Raw genomic sequence first — 21,043 nt, 5'->3', positions numbered from 1 at the left:
TTCTCCGACAAACCCGAACTGTCAACGACTGTTTTCTTGGAGTCGATAAGTTATCGTACGAGTCTCTTTAGCCAAAATGGAGGAAACGACGGGTAAAGAAGAAGAGCTTCAGAAATTTCTTGGAAAAGTAGACGAAATCGGTGAGTGGAGTTTTCTACAAGTTCCTAATTTCCATATTGCAAAACAGGCGTCGTTAGAGCGGTGATGAAATGATCTGAAGCTACACTAATCAGTTGCTAAAGTTGTTTCACTGTTATGTAGAATATCCAGGACAAGTTGCTTGTTTATAATTACATGTAAGCTTTTTATTGTGAAAATGCTGGCTTTTTGTAACAGTTAATTCTTTAAGTTAAGAGAATAAAAGGTATATAATTGTTGCTGTAAAACCAATTTACAGAGACACAAAGGCATACGTGAATTTCATCCATGAGTGAGTGAGTAAGCTACTCTATAACATAAATTATTGTGAGTTTCACTTTCATCGAACAAAATAGGATTCTTTTTTCAAACTTCTGTGCGGCATCGGTATTAAACTGAGCTAACAAGCTTAAGCAAGAACCCCTGACAACCATAAATCTTTCATTTCAGACTCTATAATGAAAGATCTAACATGTGGTGACCTGGAAAGACAAAACAAAGCGCTTAATGCTGCAGATGAGTTTCTGAAACGACACAAAGCTGAAAACGATTACGATTCAGACGATGAATGCAGACAGGTTAAAACCAAGTCTGATAGGACAGTTATTTCTAAAGGTGGAGAAAAAAGAACACTAGACCCCTCTACTGCTCTCAATAAAATGGTAAGATTACTTGCTAAATAATGTTAAACACCTAGTGACTGGTTCCTAAGGGAAACAGTTTATCTTGACAAGAATTGCAATTCTTGTTGATGGACACATTGAGGTTTACAGAAAACAAAATTAACTGTTGTCCCAAGGGACCAACAATATGATTTGCTATATATAAATGTATAGCACAACAAAGATTTACCAGATTGAACAAGGAAAACAAAAAAAATTATACAGGGAGTCAAGTCAGTTCTTTTGAAATTTCATCAAAATCTTGTGCTTGGCTGGATGACAAAAGGCTTTAAGGAGGCTCGAAAGGGTTTTATGTCCGCGGGAGATTGGATCCAAATGACTGTATCCCACGCGCGATCCTCCCGCGAAATTGCGTGACGCGCGTTGTAAACAACAATGGCTGCCGTAAGTGAAATTAACATCGCCGGTCCCAAACTGTCCGAGGATGAATGTGGCTATTTGCGTAATAAAAAGGGGAAGTTTGTTACAAAAAAAACCGTTGCGAAAAGTGTGTGATCCGCTAATAAGTTAATTTAGGCAAGAAAGTCGGTAGAAAAGCGACGTCTTGACGATGATGCTCCAGCTCTCGCGATCGATGATTTTTTGCCCCGCAAAAAAACAAGACGACAAAATGTGGTACGTACAAATTTATAACACTACGCTAAACATGGTTTTAATTATTTTTGGTTGTGCGGCTGTTTAATGTCGTCAAAATATTGCAAAACATTCAAACTCCACCATTCATGTGCACACAGGAGTCAGACAAAGAAAACAGTCAAAAGGTACATGTAGTCGGGTCAAGAATTATTGACATGGAGGCGCTAGCAGATGGGTTTGACAGGTGTAAAACTTGTGACAAAGGTAAGCATTGTTTTATGAATACGGTTACTTCTGAGGCTCGGCTTTTTTCGTTTGAGTTTTTACTAGTACAATTCTACATCGTTTTCCAAAGGTTTATTCAAAAGAAACTCAACTATAATTACAACAAAGCATTGAAAAGTTCCCATTATTTAACCCCAACAACTAAGTAATTATACAGTTTACAAAGTTTCTAACTTGACAAAAATACATGTACGGAGTTTGAAATAGATTCAGTCACTTCACACTATAATTAAATAAGACCCTGGATAATGTATAATTCGTCAAAAAAGGCTTTATGCGAATAACATTTATTTAGTTTTTTTTCTGACTGAGATCACATAAACAACAGTATTTGCAGATCAAATGTACTGCAAATATACCATGAATACTAGTTACATTCTCTTACACTCTGGAACAGAGTAAAACCCTACAAAAGTTGAGATGTACAAAAAAATAATATCTGTTTCCGGACAACCAATGATACAAAATTATTTTATTACCTAAAGGACCCTTGGCATGGAAGAACTTTGTTAGTGAAGAATGCAAAGGAGCAGCAAGCATATTTACCATCAGATGTGGATATTGCAAAGCAATAAACAAAGTGTCAACTTCAATGCAACACAGAGCAGGGAAGCGTGGGCCCATGGCTTATGACATTAATACACGAATAGCCCTGGGGGCTCTAAATGCTGGTATAGGGCAAACACACGTCAATAGTTTATTTTCCTGTCTAAATGTTCCTTCTGTTAATCATGTGACTTTCAAAGTAAGAGAAAGAGAAGTTGGAAAAGCAATTGAAAGTGTGGCAGAGGCAAGTTGCTTGGAAAGTTGTAGTGAGGAGCGAAAGAGGGCAGTAGCAGCAGGTGTGCAGGGTGATGACCAAGATTTAATTGGTGTTTTGGTGTCGTATGATATGGGGTGGCAAAAAAGAGGGAAGGCACACAATTCCTCCACTGGTCATGGGGCGGTATTAGGTGTATCAACAGGGAAGGTTTTAGGCTTTGCCACAAGATGCAAAATGTGTCGAATATGTTCAGCGGCAAAGGATAAGCCCAAGCCACATGACTGTCGCAAAAACCATGATGGGTCTTCAAAAATCATGGAATCTGATGTTGCTTGTCAGCTTTTCCAACATGCCCCGACACGTGGTATTAAATATGACAAATATATTGGGGATGATGATTCCACAACTTTAGCTCAACTTAAATCAAAAGTACCTTATGGCCTGGAAAAAATTTCAGACTTCATCCACACAAAACGCTCTTTAAGCACTCGGTTGTACAACCTGAGCCAGCGTCAAAAATTTGATAACTCTTCAATTCTATCTCAGAAGGTTATCAACTACCTCGTCAAATGTTTCTCGTATTGTGTTCATCAAAACAGAAATTGCCCCCAAGAGCTGAGTAGAGAAATCAAGTCCATTGTTCCACATGCATTTGGCAACCATGAGCAATGCTCTTCAACGTGGTGCCGATACAAACAAGACCCAGTAAACTACATGCACAACGAACTGCCACATGGCAAAGACTTACATGGTGCAAGCCTGAAACAGGCCTTACAGACCCTTTTTGATGAATATGCATCAGAGACAGTCACAGCAAAACTTGCACCATGTATGGACTCGCAAAGAAATGAATCCCTTAATGGAACAATTGGTTCAAAAAATCTGAAGATCCGATATTATGGAGGGAGCGAAAGCAGCGACTTCCGCACAGCTTGTGGGGTGGCTCAACATAATGAGGGGCACAAATTTGTAAACAAAACACTACTGAAAGCTGGGATAACCCCTGGTATCTTCTGTGAAAAACACCAAGACAAAGAAGACAGTAAATCCATCAAGGACAAAAGTCGCAAAAGCAGTATGGAATACAAACGAAGAAGAAGACACTTCCATCTGAAGAAAATTAAAATCACCACAAGACATGAAAAAAAGGAAGGACCAAGCTATGGACACAACATAGGACTTTCCCTAAACCCAAGCCAAACAAATTCCACTAATGAATCAAGTCTGCACATTCTGAAAAATGTCAACATTAACCTTTGCAAACAAGAACTACCAAACTACGAAAACTTGATCCCATCATCTGGAGTAAGACCTGTGCTGAACGAAATTTCCTTTGATCCCCAGAAAACCTACACGTTTGTTGTCTTCGATATTGAAACAGCATCGACTTCAAGGGCTACTGAACTTCTTCAACTATCTGCAATAACAGAGGACGAAAAAGCTACCTTTTCCGAATACATCTTACCGAGTAAACCTATCAACAGCACTGCATCAGCCATTCACAACATAACTGTGCGATATTCCGGAGATCAAAGGCAATTGTACAAAGATGGAAAACAAATACCTGCGACATCACTGCAAACCTGTCTCACTCGCTTTCTGCATTTCCTTAAAACTATTTACAACTCAAAACCTGTTGATCACTTAGTTCTCACTGGACACAACTCCTCTGTGTTCGATACCCCTAGACTTCTCCGTAACGGCGGCAGCAGATTTTCCAACCAGCTGGAGGAAATGAAAGTGTTGTTCTGTGACAGTCTTCCAGTTTTCAAATTCCTTCGAAGTCAACCGAACAACGCCTTGAAATCTTCGCCGAACAACAAATTAGCTTGTGTTTATAAGGCACTGTTTAATTGTGACTTTCTCGCTCACGACGCTTTGGAGGATGTGAAAGCACTGAGAAGGATTCTGTTTACTCCGCCACTCGAGCTTAGCACTGAAACTATTGTTAACCATGGGAAAACATCATCACCGAACGAAGCACAGCAACAGTCAACATTTCTTGAGCGACGACAACAAGTTGTTGACACCTTCAACGGAAATCTTTACCTCCCGAGTGGCTCTTTGAAGTTAACCTTGACAACAATCCAGAAGTTAGCAGATGCCGGTTTGGCCTTCAGTACTCTCCAAGAAATTCATTCCAAATTTGGACTAAACGGTCTGTATGGTATTATTGCACTCCCGCCATTGAATCGCAATTCCCAGCCTCGCCAAAACAAGTCGGCCAAGTCGCCTAGAATTTCATCAAACAAAAGAATAATTTCCACAGTTTTAAAGTACTTCCACGAACTATAAACACGACCTTTCGCTTTGTTTCAATTTTGTAAGCCCTTAGCCTTTTCATTCCTTTATGCTCCTTCGGTTTCTTCCACTGATGACTTGGCACGATCGCTCGATTGACAGAAGGAATCCAATCCACTCGCGCGAGTACGGTCAGCGGTGATATGAAGAGCGTGACCGGAAATGATAATGGGCGCGAAATCGCACGAACCGGAAGTAACAAGACAAACTTTGGATCAATTTATCTCGAAAATTTGCTCGGCGACCTATGTTGAAATTTTTCATGCAAACAGCATTTAACTGTATCTAACATTCAAGACTTTAAAGAGAAAATCTGTAGAGCAGATTTTTTTTAATCTTTAAAAGACCTTTTTCCAAGGTTTCTCGATTTCCACACTACAGATTTTTTTCAAATTTTCAGGGGATGTGAAGAACACTGCTAACTATCAAAAACGCTGATAAAAAGTATAGGTCACCGAGTTAGTTTTTAAGATAACTTTGAAAAAGTGACTTTTGAGGAGTATGTCTCTAGAGAGTTACGGTTACCATGACAACGCATATGACGTCATAAGTTGTCTTACATGAAACTTTAACAACCCTGTTAAAAGCTTAGCTACAATTTGTTTCAGAGACTTAAGGGGTAAAATTTCAGTGTTGTTTTGTTTTGACATGTTTATGAGCTTTCAGAAACCCTTTCGAGCCTCCTTAAATGTAGACAAGGCAGTCTGTTTTCACTTGCTGTGTATATTTGGGTAGTGTTAAGGGCGATTTACACAGTGCGACTTTGTGGCATGCGACAAGCTTACAACAGTCCTACGACATGAATTGTTTCGTGTAAATCAAACCTACAACTCACTTATGACTGTCGCGTAGATCACAAAAAAATGTTGTAGGATTTTAAAATCCTTCGGCAATCGTAGTTATATGCAATGTTGCGTGACGAGAATTGTGTGTGATGTTTTGTATGACACAAGCAGCGCACGCTACAGCAATCACAGGTGACAGTAGTAAGCAAAAGTTGTACTGTCTAAATTGGCCTTTAAAATGTGTCGAATAGTAATGCATCTTACTATTCAGCACATTGTAACACTTCCCAAATATGGTCATTGTGCACTGAATATTTTGTCATTCGTAGTCAACAGATATCCTTTTTGAAATGAGTCTGTAACCATTTGGGCTCATGTTTGTTTTTTGTTTCTCTGTCATTAGCGGGATGCTGGTGAAGTTTGTGCTGGTAAGTTATTAATATGATCTTTAGTTAATAATACAATCTTTAGTTTTTAATACAGTTACATATGGTTAATGGAAAACTAATGCCCCATTCACACCAAGGCCTAAACACCTTTAAAAGCTGTTTAGTTAAACACAGTTTAAAATTGTTTCCTTCATAAAAGCTGCTTTTGGATTTTTGTCGACTACAGATTTAGCACAAATGAAAGCACAAGTTAAAGTTTACTTGAATCCTTTGTCAAAGCCAATGGTTCAGCTTTCTGTTGCCAATTTTCATTTTGTTAAACCTGCTTTACTTGAACATGTTTTGTTGGTGTGAATGGAGCTTAAGGTACAGACATTCATGGGCTACAGATGGCAACTAGAATTTGAATGTATTCTTTTCTATTTTTTCTAATACCTTCTGACTGGAACTTGCTAGTCATTAGCCACTAAAACCCGTTTTCCAGCAAGTCCTTGGTGAGGTGTTCAAACAAGCCAACAAAAAAGCATTTCTCAGATTAAAGTGGTCATCCATGGCACATGACTGTCTGTGAGCAAGTTGCCAAATAACTTTATGGACAAACTTATGGAGAGATTTAGGATTATGTTTGCGGCAAAAAACAGAAATGACCATGTGAACATGTTTACCCTATATTTGCTGCTTGATGTTTCCAATTTTTCAGTAAAATTGAGTAGTCTTTGTTAGCATCAAAAGTCAGAATTATTTTGCACTATTTTCGTCTGTGTACTTATCATAAATCTCATGTTTACTGTTATTCTGAGTCTCTCTAATATCTTACTGTTGTGTTTTTGACAGAACAGTTTATGAAGGCAGTTGAAGAAGACGCGAAGGAAAGAGCTAAGATAAAAAAGAGAAATGAAGCTGAGGCAGAAAAGTTAAAAGGAAAAGGAAATCATGCTTTTAAAGAAGGAAAATTTACAGAAGCCATCAGCCACTACACCATGGCAATAAACAAATTTAATTCCAATCCTGTTCTCTATACAAACAGGGCACAGGTAAAGAGCCAGACAGTGTTTTCGAATCTTTGTGTACAGATAACTAATCAAATACTTTATAGCAATATCCTTTGTTACTGTACATATATAATAGCAAACAATGTGATTGGAAAGTGAAAATATCAAACGTTAAATTCCAAATCTCAGTCAGGCTTTCTTTTCATGCATTTGCTTTTAACTCCTTTTCTACCAGCGCTTCCAACCCCCCTCCCCCTCTTTCCCCTCCTCTCAACCAACCTATGGCCATTTTGAATTTTTGATGAATGTCTAAATTTGGTATAAAAAAAGTAACTTCAAAATGTACAAATTTTTAGTTCTGGAATATTTTTATAACCTCAGGCATATATCAAACTTGAAGACTTTGATTCAGCAATTGAGGACTGCAACCTGGCTTTGAAGGTGAGTAAATAATATTATTATTATTCAATTGGTAGTTTGTCAATGTTAAACATACTTGTTGCTTTTCAAAGTAATATGGTCATGTTCTCATTTGCTTGTTATTGAACAATGTTACAATGGCATTAATGTTCTTAATTGTGTTTATATGTAAGATTGATACAGGATGGGTGAAAGCTTTTGTTCATAAAGCAAGAGCCTTACAAGCTCAAGGGAAATTCGATGAGGTAACACCCTTCTATTTGCCATCATTTCTCTGTGCCATCTATGGACATTTTCATGTTTATTTTCAATTGTTTTTTTTTTTCTTCAGGCTGTAACAGTTTTTAAGAGTGCCATTCAAGTTGCTCCTAAGCAGGAGAAAGTTCTGAAAGGTATCGTTTTAAAAATCAGCCACCTTTGCAACAGATCCTTTTTACTTTTGTTTGAAAATTGTTTCCGGTGTTGTGTGATTATTGCAGGGACTTTACAGAAATCTCTTGGTGATGGGATTGCGATTGTTTCAGCCGTGAGACCTGAGCATAAAGTTCCTGTTTTACAGGTTCTTTGAGCCAGGCTCTGTGCAGTCATCTCGTGCATTCTGCCCTCGTTACAAGTAAATTATTTAGTTCTTATTAACCGAGCGGGAGGTCTGTATGGGAGAATCTTGACCGAGGTCGCCACTACAGACCGAATGCAGTGAGGTCTGTACCAGCGACCGAGGTCAAGATTCTCCCATACAGACCGACCTATCTCGGTTAATAAGTTGTTTATTATATGGCCAAACAGGAAATCAAAAGGAAAAAAAATACTTGTTCCCCTGCGCGGGCTCAAGCATTTAGCTGGCTTACTTCTGTCACTAGTCTCCAGTGCAAAGGGGACAAAATAACTGTTCAAAGTACAGCTTTGTACAAACTTCGTCGATGAATGAAGACAAAATAACCGTTTTTTCCTACAGGCTCAATGAAAATTTTCTAAAAAGCGACCTTTGTAATGATTTAGGATCGTGAACACCGAACTGGTCATTTCCAAACAGTGCATCTTCTTCAGCTTCAGTTAGCTCTCTTTTTGCATTTGGACGGTTTCCTTTCCCTTGGCGAACCAGATTCTTTTGTTTAGTAACAAGAACCTCTCTGGACTTGGAGAACTCGTTATTCTTAAGAATGTTGATCAGGCTTCCTTTTTCATACAAGTGACGTTGAAAACTTCGCTGGAAGCCGTTCGGTGTACACGGTTCGTACTCGGTGCCATCTTGTTTACGAACGGAGATAAAAAATTTGGAAGAAGGTTGAGCTCATTCGGGTAGGTATAAGGAGTTTTCAATGGCTCTAGACTCTTTCAGTGACTCACAAAGTTTCTTCCATGCGTTTAACTCGCTCTTAGTCTTGTATTGAGTGTTTTTGGATTTCTGCGCTTGCAAAAACTTCTCAATTTCGACTTCATCTTTGCTCGTAGCTTCCTCGGCTGGACTCAAATTTGCCAACGTTTGCTCTCATTCTCTTTACCTGCTTCCACGTTTAGCGTTACTGGTTCTTCAATTTAGTATTATTAACAGGAACAAGCCAATTTTTCTCTCTTTTTTCTTTTTTTGTTTGTATCATTTTGAGGACAAATGTTACAATAAGATCAGTCTAGATGGGAAAATCTAGACCGCGGTCAATATTGATTTTGGCAGTCCTTTTGAGACACGGCCATATAATAAAATGAAATAATTACGATATCACAGGTGGTTTGAAATTGCACATAACAAATGTGGCCAATAAAATTGTATCAAAAATCCCCTGTATAAAAAGCCCTTTAGAAAATTGGTCCACATCAACCTTTTGCTGCTTCATTTCTAACCTGCAATAACAGGTAAAGCATGTATGGATGGATGGACAGATGAATGATGGGATAGAGAACCCTGATGTAGTAGGTTAAATTAGCTATACAACACTAGTTAGTGTCACCATATAACTGTATATTTATGCTGTTCTTAAATGGTAATGGTTTTCATAGAATTTACTGGAAGTACAAAGGCCATATCTAGTGGTTAAACAGTGACTTAATGTTTTCTATTTGCAGATTATATTGCAGAAGCTGAATCAGCAAAACAGAGACTTCAAGATGAAAAGGAGGTGGGAGTCTTCTTGTTTCTATTTAACTGCAAATAAAAATTATGTAGTTCTCATCAAAGACTTTCTTTATGTTTAATTAAATAATGTGCTCTAATGTACTCAACTTACATTTATGCGGTGGAAAAGGAAATATAAATTAATAAACACTGAACGATGGTGCCTCCTTTCGCTTTTGCGAATCTTGAGATGGTGTGGGAAACTCTGACTACTAATTCAAAGGTATTTTTGTGTGGTTTATTACTATGGGGGGCAAAGAAGGTCTTAGCAAGTGTTTTTGAAATCCAAAAAGAAAATTGGGAGTAACCATGTATTTTTCAGAGATAATAAAGCTTTAACTGGAAAAAAATTTCTCACATTGTTTTGTATTTTAAAGCTTTTTAGAATTACTCTTCCTTAATTATCTCTGAAAAATTTTTCGTTTTGGATTCCAATATCCCTAAGTTGTTTAGACCTGCTTTTTCTGCCTAGTCATAAACTGCACAAAAATACCTTTGCATTAGGGGTCATGCGCCGTCCTTAAGCCACACGTGGCCAACATGTTTTCAGATTTCTGTAGCATAAAACACCAAAGTTATATGGAGTGAGTAGTTCTAACCCCCCCCCCCCTCCCCCTGAATGGTCCACCAGTACCCAGCTGGCTGGGTAGGGGCAATGTAAAGTTAAGTTTCTTGTCTAAGGAAAGAACATGACAGCAGATGTGGAGACTGACCTGAGGATTCATGTAGTCTCAATCCAGGGACCCTCTGATCCCTTTATCAAAGGTTCCAGATCTGGTGCTAACCATCAGACCATCACACCTCCTGACTCATGTCTTCACTTGAAGGCCTTGTTTGTTTGTTTGTTTGTACATGTAAAAAGTAAAAATACAAAGTCACGTAAAAGTGCTCTATCTGAAGTTTTGTTGTTATAGGCTGGTTCTCTTGACATAATCTTAGTAATAGCTGTGTAAATTGAGACTGTTCTATAACACTTACAGTTGACTCCCGATAACTCGAACCCTCGCTAACTTGAACCTCATGCTAACTCGAACCAATTTTCCTTTCTTTCAGGTCATTTCCTATTTAATTTTACCCTTGATAACTCGAACTCCCAATAACTCGAACCTTTTTCAATTTCCCTTGAAGGTTCAAGTTATTGGGAGTCAACTGTAATAATTACAAACCCATCTTTATCATTTAAATACCCATTACATAATTAATGGGTATTTCAATGATTAAGGTAAGGTTGAGATGGAGAATATCTGTCCAAGTTTGTAGACGTGCAGCCGTACATCCTATGAAAATAAAAATCTTAATAATTAAAAGAACATGTCCTTCTTAGCAAGAAATTTTGTTTGCAGCTATGATATGCCAAGGGACAATGTGTTTATGTAATCATTTCTCATCACAGGCTGTTAACCTAGCTGGACAAGAAAATGGAGAATTAATAAAAGATTCTATTAACAGACTGCAAAAGACCAGTCTCGCTACATCACAGTACATTGAAGCAACAAGAAAACTTGTGACACATCTAAACAGTAGTAAGTCAATGTGCTTGCATTTTTGTTTGTTATGTTTTTGAAAAAAAATATACATTGCTTCTTCCCTACTCATCAGTGTTATTCATTGCCGTGAAACCAGGAGCACTAACAGTTTAACTTTGCTTATTCTCTGTTTGTTTGTCAGTAGCTTGTTCCAGGGTCTTATCTGCATTTAAAGACGCAGCAAGTACTCACTCCATATAACAGTGCACCAATGTTTTATCTGTTGCCTTGCACTTCGTTTGCAATAAAAACCCTTGATTATGGGCAAGATTTAACTTTTCATTTATAACACAAAACGAAGTACAAACTAAGCAGTTGATAAAACATTGGGGCAGTGTTTCCTGAAGGAATTTAGGGCCACATACAAAAAAATCTGGCAAATCTGACCTAAAACTTACAATAAAAAGTGACCTGAAAAGCACTATTAATTGCTCGGTTATGCACCAAGCCCATAACTCAAGTGCTTCACACTTGTTCTAGGGTGGCGTAGTTAGTATTGAATTCTGTACCTCATTTGTGCAGTGCCTATTCAAGTGTGGAACATCATAATATTATTGGGGGAGGCACTTTTAGGAGTAAATTGGGTAACTGAAAAATGTTCTTTCAAAGTTTCAGACTACTGTTGTTGACACACCATGTTTATTGTAGAATCAAAAATATTGTTTTCCTGCTCTGGAATCATGATTTTTAAAAAAATGAAAATTCTGTACTCAGAGCGCAATTAAAATTTTTTTAAATTGGAATATTTTGTTCGGATCCACCAAACTTCGTCAGCCACATTGCAAATTTGAATGTTAAGAAGGATGTTATGTTTATTGTAGTTTAATTGCAATATTGCAGATGCAAACAAAACATTATTTAGATGTTATGGAGGCTTCCAGATCACAGAATGCAATAAAACATTTAGGAAGTAAGTCATAGTATTCAGTACTTGTAATCTATTGGACATTTTCTCTGGTGAACAGGCTTTGTGTATTAATTAAAAAGTGATGAAATGACCTGGGGCTAGATTCACAAAGCCCTCGTAAGTTTAGATATGTCTTTCTCAAACTTATTAATAAATCATCAAGAGAAAACAAAGAAAATCACAGTAACTGTGACTGTGGTTTGGATATGTGTTCCTAATAATTACCATAAACAAGTACAAGCACAAGCATACAGTAAGTCAGAGTGCTTATTTCACTGGAAAATGAGCTTGATGCAAGCATAAGCACAAGGATGATGTTCAAAATTTTTCCTTTCTTGTGCTTGCAGTTGTGCTTGCGTTGCTTTCGTTTTCATTTGACATAAAGCTCTAGACTTAGACTTGTGCTTGTACTTGTGCCTATGCTTGCATTGCTAGTGAAAACCAGGCTTTAGAGGTACCAGACAGAAGGTTGCAGGTGAAATCCTACTATATACCTGCTACCAGTAGCTTCTTGTGCCTTTATATGTGCTGTAAGACCATAGTCAAGCACCATCCATGTGGGTTTATTGGCTGAATACTGCCTTAGCTTTAATTGAGAAGATCAGATAATGAGTTACAATTCTCAAACTCATTAATAATTCATGAGGCAATAGTAAGGAGATCACTACCATCAGAGAAGTTTGAAAACAAACTTTTTTTTTGCAAGTTAGCCATAAAATACAAAACAACATGTTTTCAATAATTTGTTGTTTGCGTCACTTGCCTGTTGGACTTTGCAAGGAGGCGTGACCGTTAATCAAATTCACGTATCCTGATTGGCTAACTTGTTAAAAAAGTTTGCTTGGTGGCCACAGTAAGGCGCTTTGCACTGTAATTCTCATATCAAGTTTGGTGAATTTTCCTTTGCATTTCTCCAAAAAATATTTTAATGGTTGAGAAGCTATACCAAACACTTGTAATTAAAGAATGTTTCATCCGATTTTCCAAACACATCAAGGTTGGTAAAAAAAGGTCGTCCGCGCCTCATTTTTTCAACCCCACTTCTCAGCCTTTGGAAATTGGATGGAATGATCTTCTATTAAAGTGTTTTATATATTACTTCAAATAATTATACCTTCTTGGAAGTCTATAATTTCTTTCTCCCTCTCTAGATATTGGGAAGGAGCAGATGTATGCATTATGTTAGAAGATATTGACTTTGTATGTGAAATATTGAGAATACTGATGGAGGCTTGCACTGATAACGGTAATTAATAAGGATTCATCTTATTGTGTTTTTTATTACAATAATAAACTTAATCAATATTGCTCTGACTAGTTCTTAAAGGACCCTAGTCAGCCTCCACCATTTTCGATGCCATCGAAATTATTGATATTGCATGGTGAAGCGAAATCTTATTGCTTAACTGTAAGTTGTGTTCCTGAAAGTATGTTTCATTATCTTTAGTAGTTTCACAGTGATTTCGTTCATTTCGACATGTTCCGAATAAAATATAATAGCCAAACTCTCGCATATAAACAAAAACAAAGGTGTGGCTGACTAGGGCCCTTTAATGGAGGCCCTGTTAACATGATATTACGGATTGAAATGATATATGTTTTGATTTTAATTAAAAAATAATAAAAAGTTTCACAATTAAAACAACTAGTTATTACTCAATCAGTTCTTCATGTAAAGCTGTTTGTACATACTTTCTGCAAACAATTACTGCACAAACTAAATTGCTCTGTAAGTTAACCACTGATGAGTGTACACATAGACACCTTAAAATGTCAAGGTTGTCATTCAGTTGGTTAGTCAGGCTAATTTGTCAATCTATCAGTAAGTGAGGCAATAATAATTATTATTATTAATTATAAGTAACTTGATGTTAAATCAATGACTGGCTCTTAGTTATTTAATGGTAAATTAAACCTTTTTTGTCTTTTTTCTCAGATTACAATGTTGAGGAGTTCCTAAAAAGAGACCACTCTCCATGTTTTAATCGTCTGTTAAGGGATCCCACTTCTCCAGTAATCAGAACTGCTGTTACATCATTCCTTCATCAAATCTCCCAGACAGAGAAGGGAAGACTAGGCCTTACTTTGTGTAAAGACGTCAAGTGGTAAGAATTAATATGAGTCATTGATGAGTTTGAGAACTGCCGTTCATATGTATGACATTTCATACATTCAGTCTCATTAAATCTTAAAGAATTACTCTGAAATTTCACAAGCACTTTGTTTCCTGTCTGTGTATTTTACAGGGTAACAGAAGCACTATTTTTACTTGTACAGAGAGGAACCAATACAGCTGTTGTAGCAATGTCAACTATTAATAATTTAGCACTAGAACAAGGGTATGTCTGCTCATCTGTAGCACTTGTGTAACTTGTGTCTTATTTCTGTTTAATTACAATGACAACTTGAGATTGTTACAGCTGTACAAGTTATTGCAGTGATAAATATTTTGGTTAGAAGACACATTCCAAGTTTAGCACTAAATTTGAACAGAAGAAAATACAGCTTTCTTAAATAAACACCAGCCTTGTTTCTAACTAAGAAACTGTGATGCTCTGAAAGACATTCTCAAAGTCACATTCAGCATCTTTGGGCTTTTCATTACTCTCTGTCAAATGGCCAGGCAGTGGAAAACATCCAAAAGTTTTTCACTTGACAGTGAGTGATTTTCATTCATTTTGTTGTTACATATAGCTCCTTGTATGAGGCAAATATGCTTGGCAGAAGATTTAACTTATCCTGATAAGTTAACTTCTTATTTCAGATTTTGCGAAAAGATTAGGGATCTTGTTGACAAAGATTTCCTAAGCATCTCTCAGAAGTTTGTGGTGAGGCAAATACATAATTGAAGTTTGTATCATGTGTTAGGGCTGAGACAGCAACACTGGGAAGGCTGGCAAAATTGCTAAATCCACAAATATTATAATAGCAAGCCATTTTGGGAACTGCCTTGCCTTTTGTCAAAAATGGCTTGGAACCATGGGGCTTGAAGACAGTTATTATTAATAATAATTTATTACTTTCTGTGAGCTTTGTTTACTTGCAACAACAGCACTAGCTTGCAAAACAAGGGGACTAAATGCAAAGACCAATACTCACATCAACAGCTTTCAGGTCTTGGGCCATCAGTACTAGACTGCTTAGCTACATAAGATTCAGTTTCAGTTTATTGATTTGGACAACAATTTTTACAAGAAATGTGCACTGCCCGCAGTTAGCAAGAGCTAGTCAAGGTGAGCAGTGGTTACAAGCAATATTTACAGAACAAGCAAAAAAAATGATAATTGAGTTAGGTAAATAGATTGGCAACGAGGAATGTTAAAATTATGTTACTTTAAATTCTGTTTAAATTATTGTCTTCTTTTCTTTTTAGATGAAGCTCTGTGATAAGGGTTCAAAATCTTCTTGTGAGCCGACAGACAACTGGTCTTTAGTTTCATCAGGTTTATCAGCTTTAGCCAACATGGCGAGGGACACTTACATCAGGAACAGAATTGCAGAGGAGCAACAGTGGTGGCAAACAAGTGTCAAGTTCCTGGTTTGTAGTTTGCTTTTATTGTAAAAACCTTCTTTTTTACATAAAACTAGCTGCCAATAATTGTGTAGGGAGCAGGGTTGACGCAGTGGTGACAACACTTGCCTCCCACCAATATGGCAGGATTCCATTCCCAGACTCAATGTCATGAGTGGCTTGAGCTTGTTCTTAGTTCTCTCCCTTGCTCCAAGAGTTTTTTCTCCAGGTACTCAGGTTTTTCCCTCTCCTCGAACACTACATTTCCAAATTCCAATGCGATCTGGAGAGTGTTCTCAAATAGTGCTTTGTGCTAACTGCAGTGAATAAATACCCGTGTAGTGTTAAAGTGGTAAAGTGTTTAAGTCTGTTTATTCCATCTTATTTAACTTAGAATAAGTTGAAGTTCTTATGTGACCACTGCTCTAAGGGCATAGGATAATAGCTTTGTCTTTCTTTATAATTATTTTATTTTATTTTTTCTCACAGGATTGTCATATTCATGGGATAAAGGACCAAAAAGTGAGGCGTTCCATCTTTTCTCTTCTGGCACTGCTAGCAAACATATCCACACAACCAAACCAACATCAAAAGGTAGAATTTTTGAAAGAATCCATCTGTTACAAAGAACTGTCATGGACATGAAATGGATCAATGTTTTGTTGTTAATTTATCAGCAACTGAGTGTTCTACTCATGAGATTACTGTAATTTAAAAAATTGAGTTAGGTGGCCATCTTTGCAGAGTTTTTGATGTTAGTAATATATCAAACACAAGGAAAAGTGATGTTTCATCCAATTTCCAAGGCACAGCCAAGTTTTTTTAACCAACGTTGAGGTGTTTGGAAATAGGATGAAACACTCTTTAGAGCTTCTCAAACTGTTAATAATTCTTGGAGAAAATCAAAGTAAAAGTTCACCAAATTTTATGATAATTAACCAAAAGTAACATTTCCAAACTTCCTTCATGGCAGCAATTTCCCTTGTTTTATCTTCATAAATTATTAAAATTATGAGCTTGAGAAGCGAGATGTCTTTCATATCTGGAAAACTGTCTTAATACAATCTCACTCTCAAATTACCAAATTACAACAGTCTAAACTACATATGAATATTCCTATTTCTTTTTTGCTCTTGTAGGATGCAGCCCCAAAGTTGGTTCCATCCCTTATTGAGATGCTAAACACAGGATATGATGAAATCTGTGAGGTAAAAAACATTCTGGTTTCTCTTAAATACTTAACAAATAGAAACATAACATGGTAACAGATCTATTTGGGAAGCTCACAACCTGATTGGCAATGCAAGGGCTTGTAAGTTTTCATAAACTGCTCAGGGAGAGCATGCAAGGAAAGTTGCTAATCTCACAAACCATTAGACCTATTACTGGGTTATTGCATGGCTTGCTCTCAGATGACAACTGGTGCAGCGCTTTCCTCCGAACCAACTGATAGAAACTTCAGGTTTGCCATCTAATTTTGCCATCTGAAGCAGTAAATTTTAAAAGTATTCTTTTGGCAGGAATCTAAAATAATAAAGTACATTGTAGTAGTAGCTGTGATTTTCCATAATCATTGTCAATGGCATGAGAACAGACTTGAATTGATTATGATCAGTGATCAGCATCAAAATTTATCTTGTAATATCAATGGTTTAATCAACCTCTGAGGTCATAAGAATTGAGGATATGATCAACCAAGGTGAATTTTCTTGATATTTTAATAACTTCTCCCCAGTACTTTTATAAGAAAAGTATGGGGACAAGATAGGAGAATTTGTTCTTTGATATCAGGGATTAAAGGGTAACACATGATAAAGATAAAGATAAAGATTTTATTGAAAACAATACATGGCAGTCAAGGGCTGAATTGCTTACCGTTAAAATGTAAGTAATAAAAATTACCTAAATATGTGATAATGCTTTTTGATGTAATGAAGTGCTATTAAGTTTGATTTAGTTTGAAAAGCTATTTACAAGATCTAAAATTAATTCACACACTATAACATGACTCAATAATAAAAGTATTTCTTGCAGGTTTCGTGTTTATTTTTGGAATGTCAAAATTGCATGTTCGTCGGAGCGAATATTTGCAGGCCTGATGTGAAGGCGGCAATAATGCCCGTAACCTATGATCTCTACCCCTTTATCACCACAGTGACTGTTAAGGCTTTGGTGTTTGTCTTTGCTGGTAGCTTTCCTATCAGCCTTGATATTCTATTTCTTTAATGTTTTAGCGCAGTCTTGCTACCTTGAGACACATACTGGCACATTCACCCGAGGCGTTAACTCAAGCTTGTGATCAGAAAATCCACATCCACGTGATGCGCATCCTGAAGGTACAGTCGACTCCCGATAACTCAAACCCTCGCTAACTCGAACCAATTTTCCTTTCCTTTCAGGTCATTTTCTATATAATTTTACCCCCAATAACTCGAACTCCCGATAACTTGAACCTTTTTCAATTTCCCTTGAAGGTTCGAGTTATCAGGAGTCAACTGTAAAATTCTGAAAGAAATGGAAGGCATGGGCACCTAGTCGTTTGTGTGTCATACAAGCATTTCAATGTTTTTGTAGTCAAGAAATTCAGGGGTGACCAACGGTAATCAAAACTATAAGATGGCAATGCGCAATGCTTATTATATTAATAAGCATTGATTCTGTGTGCCCAAGACCTTCTTAGCCTTGCAAAAGAAATCATGCCTTTGAAATGGCTTTGAAAAAAATTCAAACTACAAGACCATTGAAATTTGGCCATTTGACATTCTGAACTTTGTGCTCATGGGCAAGATGCTTTCCTTGTAAACTGACTGCTGTTTAAAATTTTAATTCACAGCTTGTTATCCTGAGCAGCCATTTTCAGGTGGGGTGGGGAGCAAGCACCAGAGAAACAGTGAAAAAATATGCAATAAAGACACTGGCGCTGTGTACTATGGAGAGGAAAGATGCAAGAGATGCAGTGCTGAGTGAGAAAGGTGAGTCCTTGTGAAAAAGGAGAGTGCGGAAGAGATAAAAACGACGTAATGTTTAAAGCACGAGCAGCAGTGTTTTATCGGGATTTAAAACCATGTGGCGCAGCCGAGTGCTTTTAGACCTGATAAAACATGTGCTGCAAGTTTTTTGAACGGCTTCAAAAACATTCCTGACAAAGCATGTGTCATTAGAGAGTTCATAACAATGATGTTTTTGTGAACGTTGGAAATTAGCATACGAGAAAAACATTAAACACTGCATACTTATAAGGAGGAGGTTTTAAAACCACTGGACGTGATGTTTTATTGACCATTTTGATAGGTCAATGGGCTTTTGAATTATTAATGAATTTTTGAATATGTATAGCAGCTTATACAATGAATATCTACCCAGTGAGAATATTACCGGTATTACTATTAAAGTTCAGAGGGAAATTTTTTGTACACGTCTTGCAGCTTTTCTGCTTGAACTGGTAATGAATGTTTCAAATGAACTCCTTAAATATTTGATCATGTCTAGTGTTTACAGTTTTTAAGCCAGACCAGGATCTTATGGTTTTTTTTCTGTCTTTAGCTCTGGATTTTTTGGTTCAACTCCTTCACTCTGAGGATGAGACCATCATAGGCAATACAGCATTGTGTCTTAGTCACTGTGCCGACATGAGTAAGTTGTAGTAATTTTTAATCTGTGCATTTGTGGTGGGGTGGGTGGGGGGGAGTTATTTTCTAAATCAGCATAAAATACTATAAATTGAAGAGTGTAGACTTAGTTTATAAATAACCGAACAAACAAATAAACAACGCACTTTGTTGCAAGTGAAGGCTAGGTGCCTGGGTTCTTATGAGCTTGATTTTTGTATGATTTCCAATGCTTGCTACATGCATCCAGTGTTTTGAGAGGTCAGATTTAGAATCAAATTCGCGTTTTCTTTAAAAGAAAAAAAAAAGAAACTCAGCTTCGTAGGTTAACACAGTTAGGTATTCGGAACAAACCAGTATGGTTTGAAAATGTCATGCAAGGCTGCAATTTAAATTGCATAATTATGTAAATTAATCAGCTTCATTATTTCAGTGTGATATCACTGTACATTTTCTGAGAGATCCTGGAAATTCACATCAAGTTTCAAACATGTTTGAAACCCCCTGTGATATTGCAACTGTACAACAAATCATGCTGAAATCATCCCTAGTTTACACAGGCGATTTGAAACTGCAATTTGAGCTCAACAAAAGTTGCACTAAAAAGGTGTGAGAAAATTTGCCCAAAAACTGCACATGTTAATGACAGTCTATGTTTCTTTCTACAGAGGAAGTTAGCCAGCATCTTGCTGGAGTCAGTGGTGTGGTGGAAATTCTCCTTAAACATGCTACCAGTGACAAGTTAAGCAATGACGTCAAACAGAATTCGGCCATTTGTCTAGCTAAGCTGGCTACGGCAGACAAAAGGTACAGTAAAACTATGTTGAGCATGAAGGGCTTTTGAAAGGACTCGCCTTGGTACATTAACGTCATGTACCCTGGTCATAGAGGTTTTGTTTCTTTTTTCTCTACAAGTTGGGGTTCTTTGAGACTGTTTTCTTGGCTCAATGTTGTTTGAAGAGAAAGAGGAAAGAAAACCTCTGGGACTCTGGTAACTTTGGGTAATTCACATTTGACAAACAAATGTTTTAGTGTTCCCCCAGCCACTGAGTTTCATTTTTTCCACTTTGTATTTTTGCAATAATTGATTTGTTGGTCTTTTTTTTTCTGTTTTCTTTGTTTTGCAAGCTAAATAAACAGTAGGTACAATTTCCCAGGAATTTTTGGTTGTTTTCGTTCTTTAGGCATCTTGAAAAGCTGAGAGAAATGCGTGGGCTGGAAATCCTTCACTCAGTAATACAGGACACAAATCTGAGATGACAGATAACACTTACTGCCAGTCTTAAAGGGGACTTCCATTCTTACAACAAATTGACATCAAATTGTTGGAAATAGTGTCTAAATTTCAAAATATGGAGATAGCACTTTAAAGTTCTAAAAAGTTGGATGTTATTATTGCCTATTTTTGCTTTTAAATTTTCTGTGCGCTGCCATTTCAGATTCCTTGATGTCATATGGTTGCCTAGCCTGCGAACAGCAGACGTATTTCCGGTTGTACCTCCAAAAAATAACGTCGTACGACCGGAAATACGTCTGCTGTTCACAGGCTAATGATTGCCAAAATTATTCAACACTTCTGCTTCCTGACAATAGTGTCAACTTTGTGTGACATCATAAAATCCAAAATGGCAGCGCACAGGACATTTAAGCACGACAATGGGTCCGAATAATCATATCCTATTTTTAGAATGCTAAAATGCTATCAATACTTTTTTAAACTAAGCTTGAAAATTTAGACACTATTTCCAACAATTTTACATCAACATCTTTTATGAGTGGAAGTTCTCTTTAAATCAAACACTTTTTTACTTTCAAAGAACATAATAAAGGACTCAGTTAAGAACTATGCTACATGTAAAATAGAGCTTTGACAGTGAAATCCAAATTGCTTCAAATTAGCTCTAATTTGGCAAACAGATTCATTAGCTGTTAGGAAACAAAGTTTTGTCTCTTTTCATATCTTGAGGTTAGGGTGGATCAATTAGCCTGACTTTTTCCTAACCTCAGCTAATTATTATTAACAAATTACTGGAAGCAACAGAAAAGTTA

General features: G+C 36.9%; 2 protein-coding genes across 2 annotated transcripts; both read left to right on the top strand.

Moving 5' to 3' along the window:
* The first annotated feature begins 25 nt into the window (after positions 1 to 25).
* Positions 26 to 20,317, top strand: LOC146452026 (tetratricopeptide repeat protein 12-like). Its single transcript, XM_085098258.1, has 22 exons — positions 26 to 140; positions 589 to 800; positions 5,935 to 5,959; positions 6,755 to 6,954; positions 7,294 to 7,353; positions 7,506 to 7,577; positions 7,664 to 7,724; positions 9,394 to 9,446; positions 10,836 to 10,965; positions 11,809 to 11,878; positions 13,027 to 13,121; positions 13,812 to 13,980; positions 14,122 to 14,214; positions 14,640 to 14,703; positions 15,249 to 15,413; positions 15,876 to 15,980; positions 16,526 to 16,594; positions 17,621 to 17,722; positions 18,220 to 18,358; positions 18,930 to 19,019; positions 19,663 to 19,801; positions 20,179 to 20,317. The coding sequence occupies exons 1-22, from the start codon at positions 77 to 79 to the stop codon at positions 20,252 to 20,254; spliced, it is 2,253 nt and encodes a 750-aa protein (XP_084954384.1). The 5' UTR covers positions 26 to 76; the 3' UTR covers positions 20,255 to 20,317.
* LOC146452027 (uncharacterized) lies at positions 1,844 to 5,431 on the top strand. The gene has a single exon (XM_085098232.1). It carries the CDS (start codon positions 2,275 to 2,277, stop codon positions 4,738 to 4,740), a length of 2,466 nt encoding a protein of 821 aa, XP_084954358.1. The 5' UTR covers positions 1,844 to 2,274; the 3' UTR covers positions 4,741 to 5,431.
* Positions 20,318 to 21,043: the final 726 nt, after the last annotated feature.

This window comes from Pavona decussata, unplaced genomic scaffold (genome assembly GCF_977016875.1).
Source record: "Pavona decussata unplaced genomic scaffold, jaPavDecu1.1 SCAFFOLD_381, whole genome shotgun sequence".
NCBI classification, from domain to species: domain Eukaryota; kingdom Metazoa; phylum Cnidaria; class Anthozoa; order Scleractinia; family Agariciidae; genus Pavona; species Pavona decussata.
This window is presented reverse-complemented; position numbering and strand designations above follow the sequence as displayed.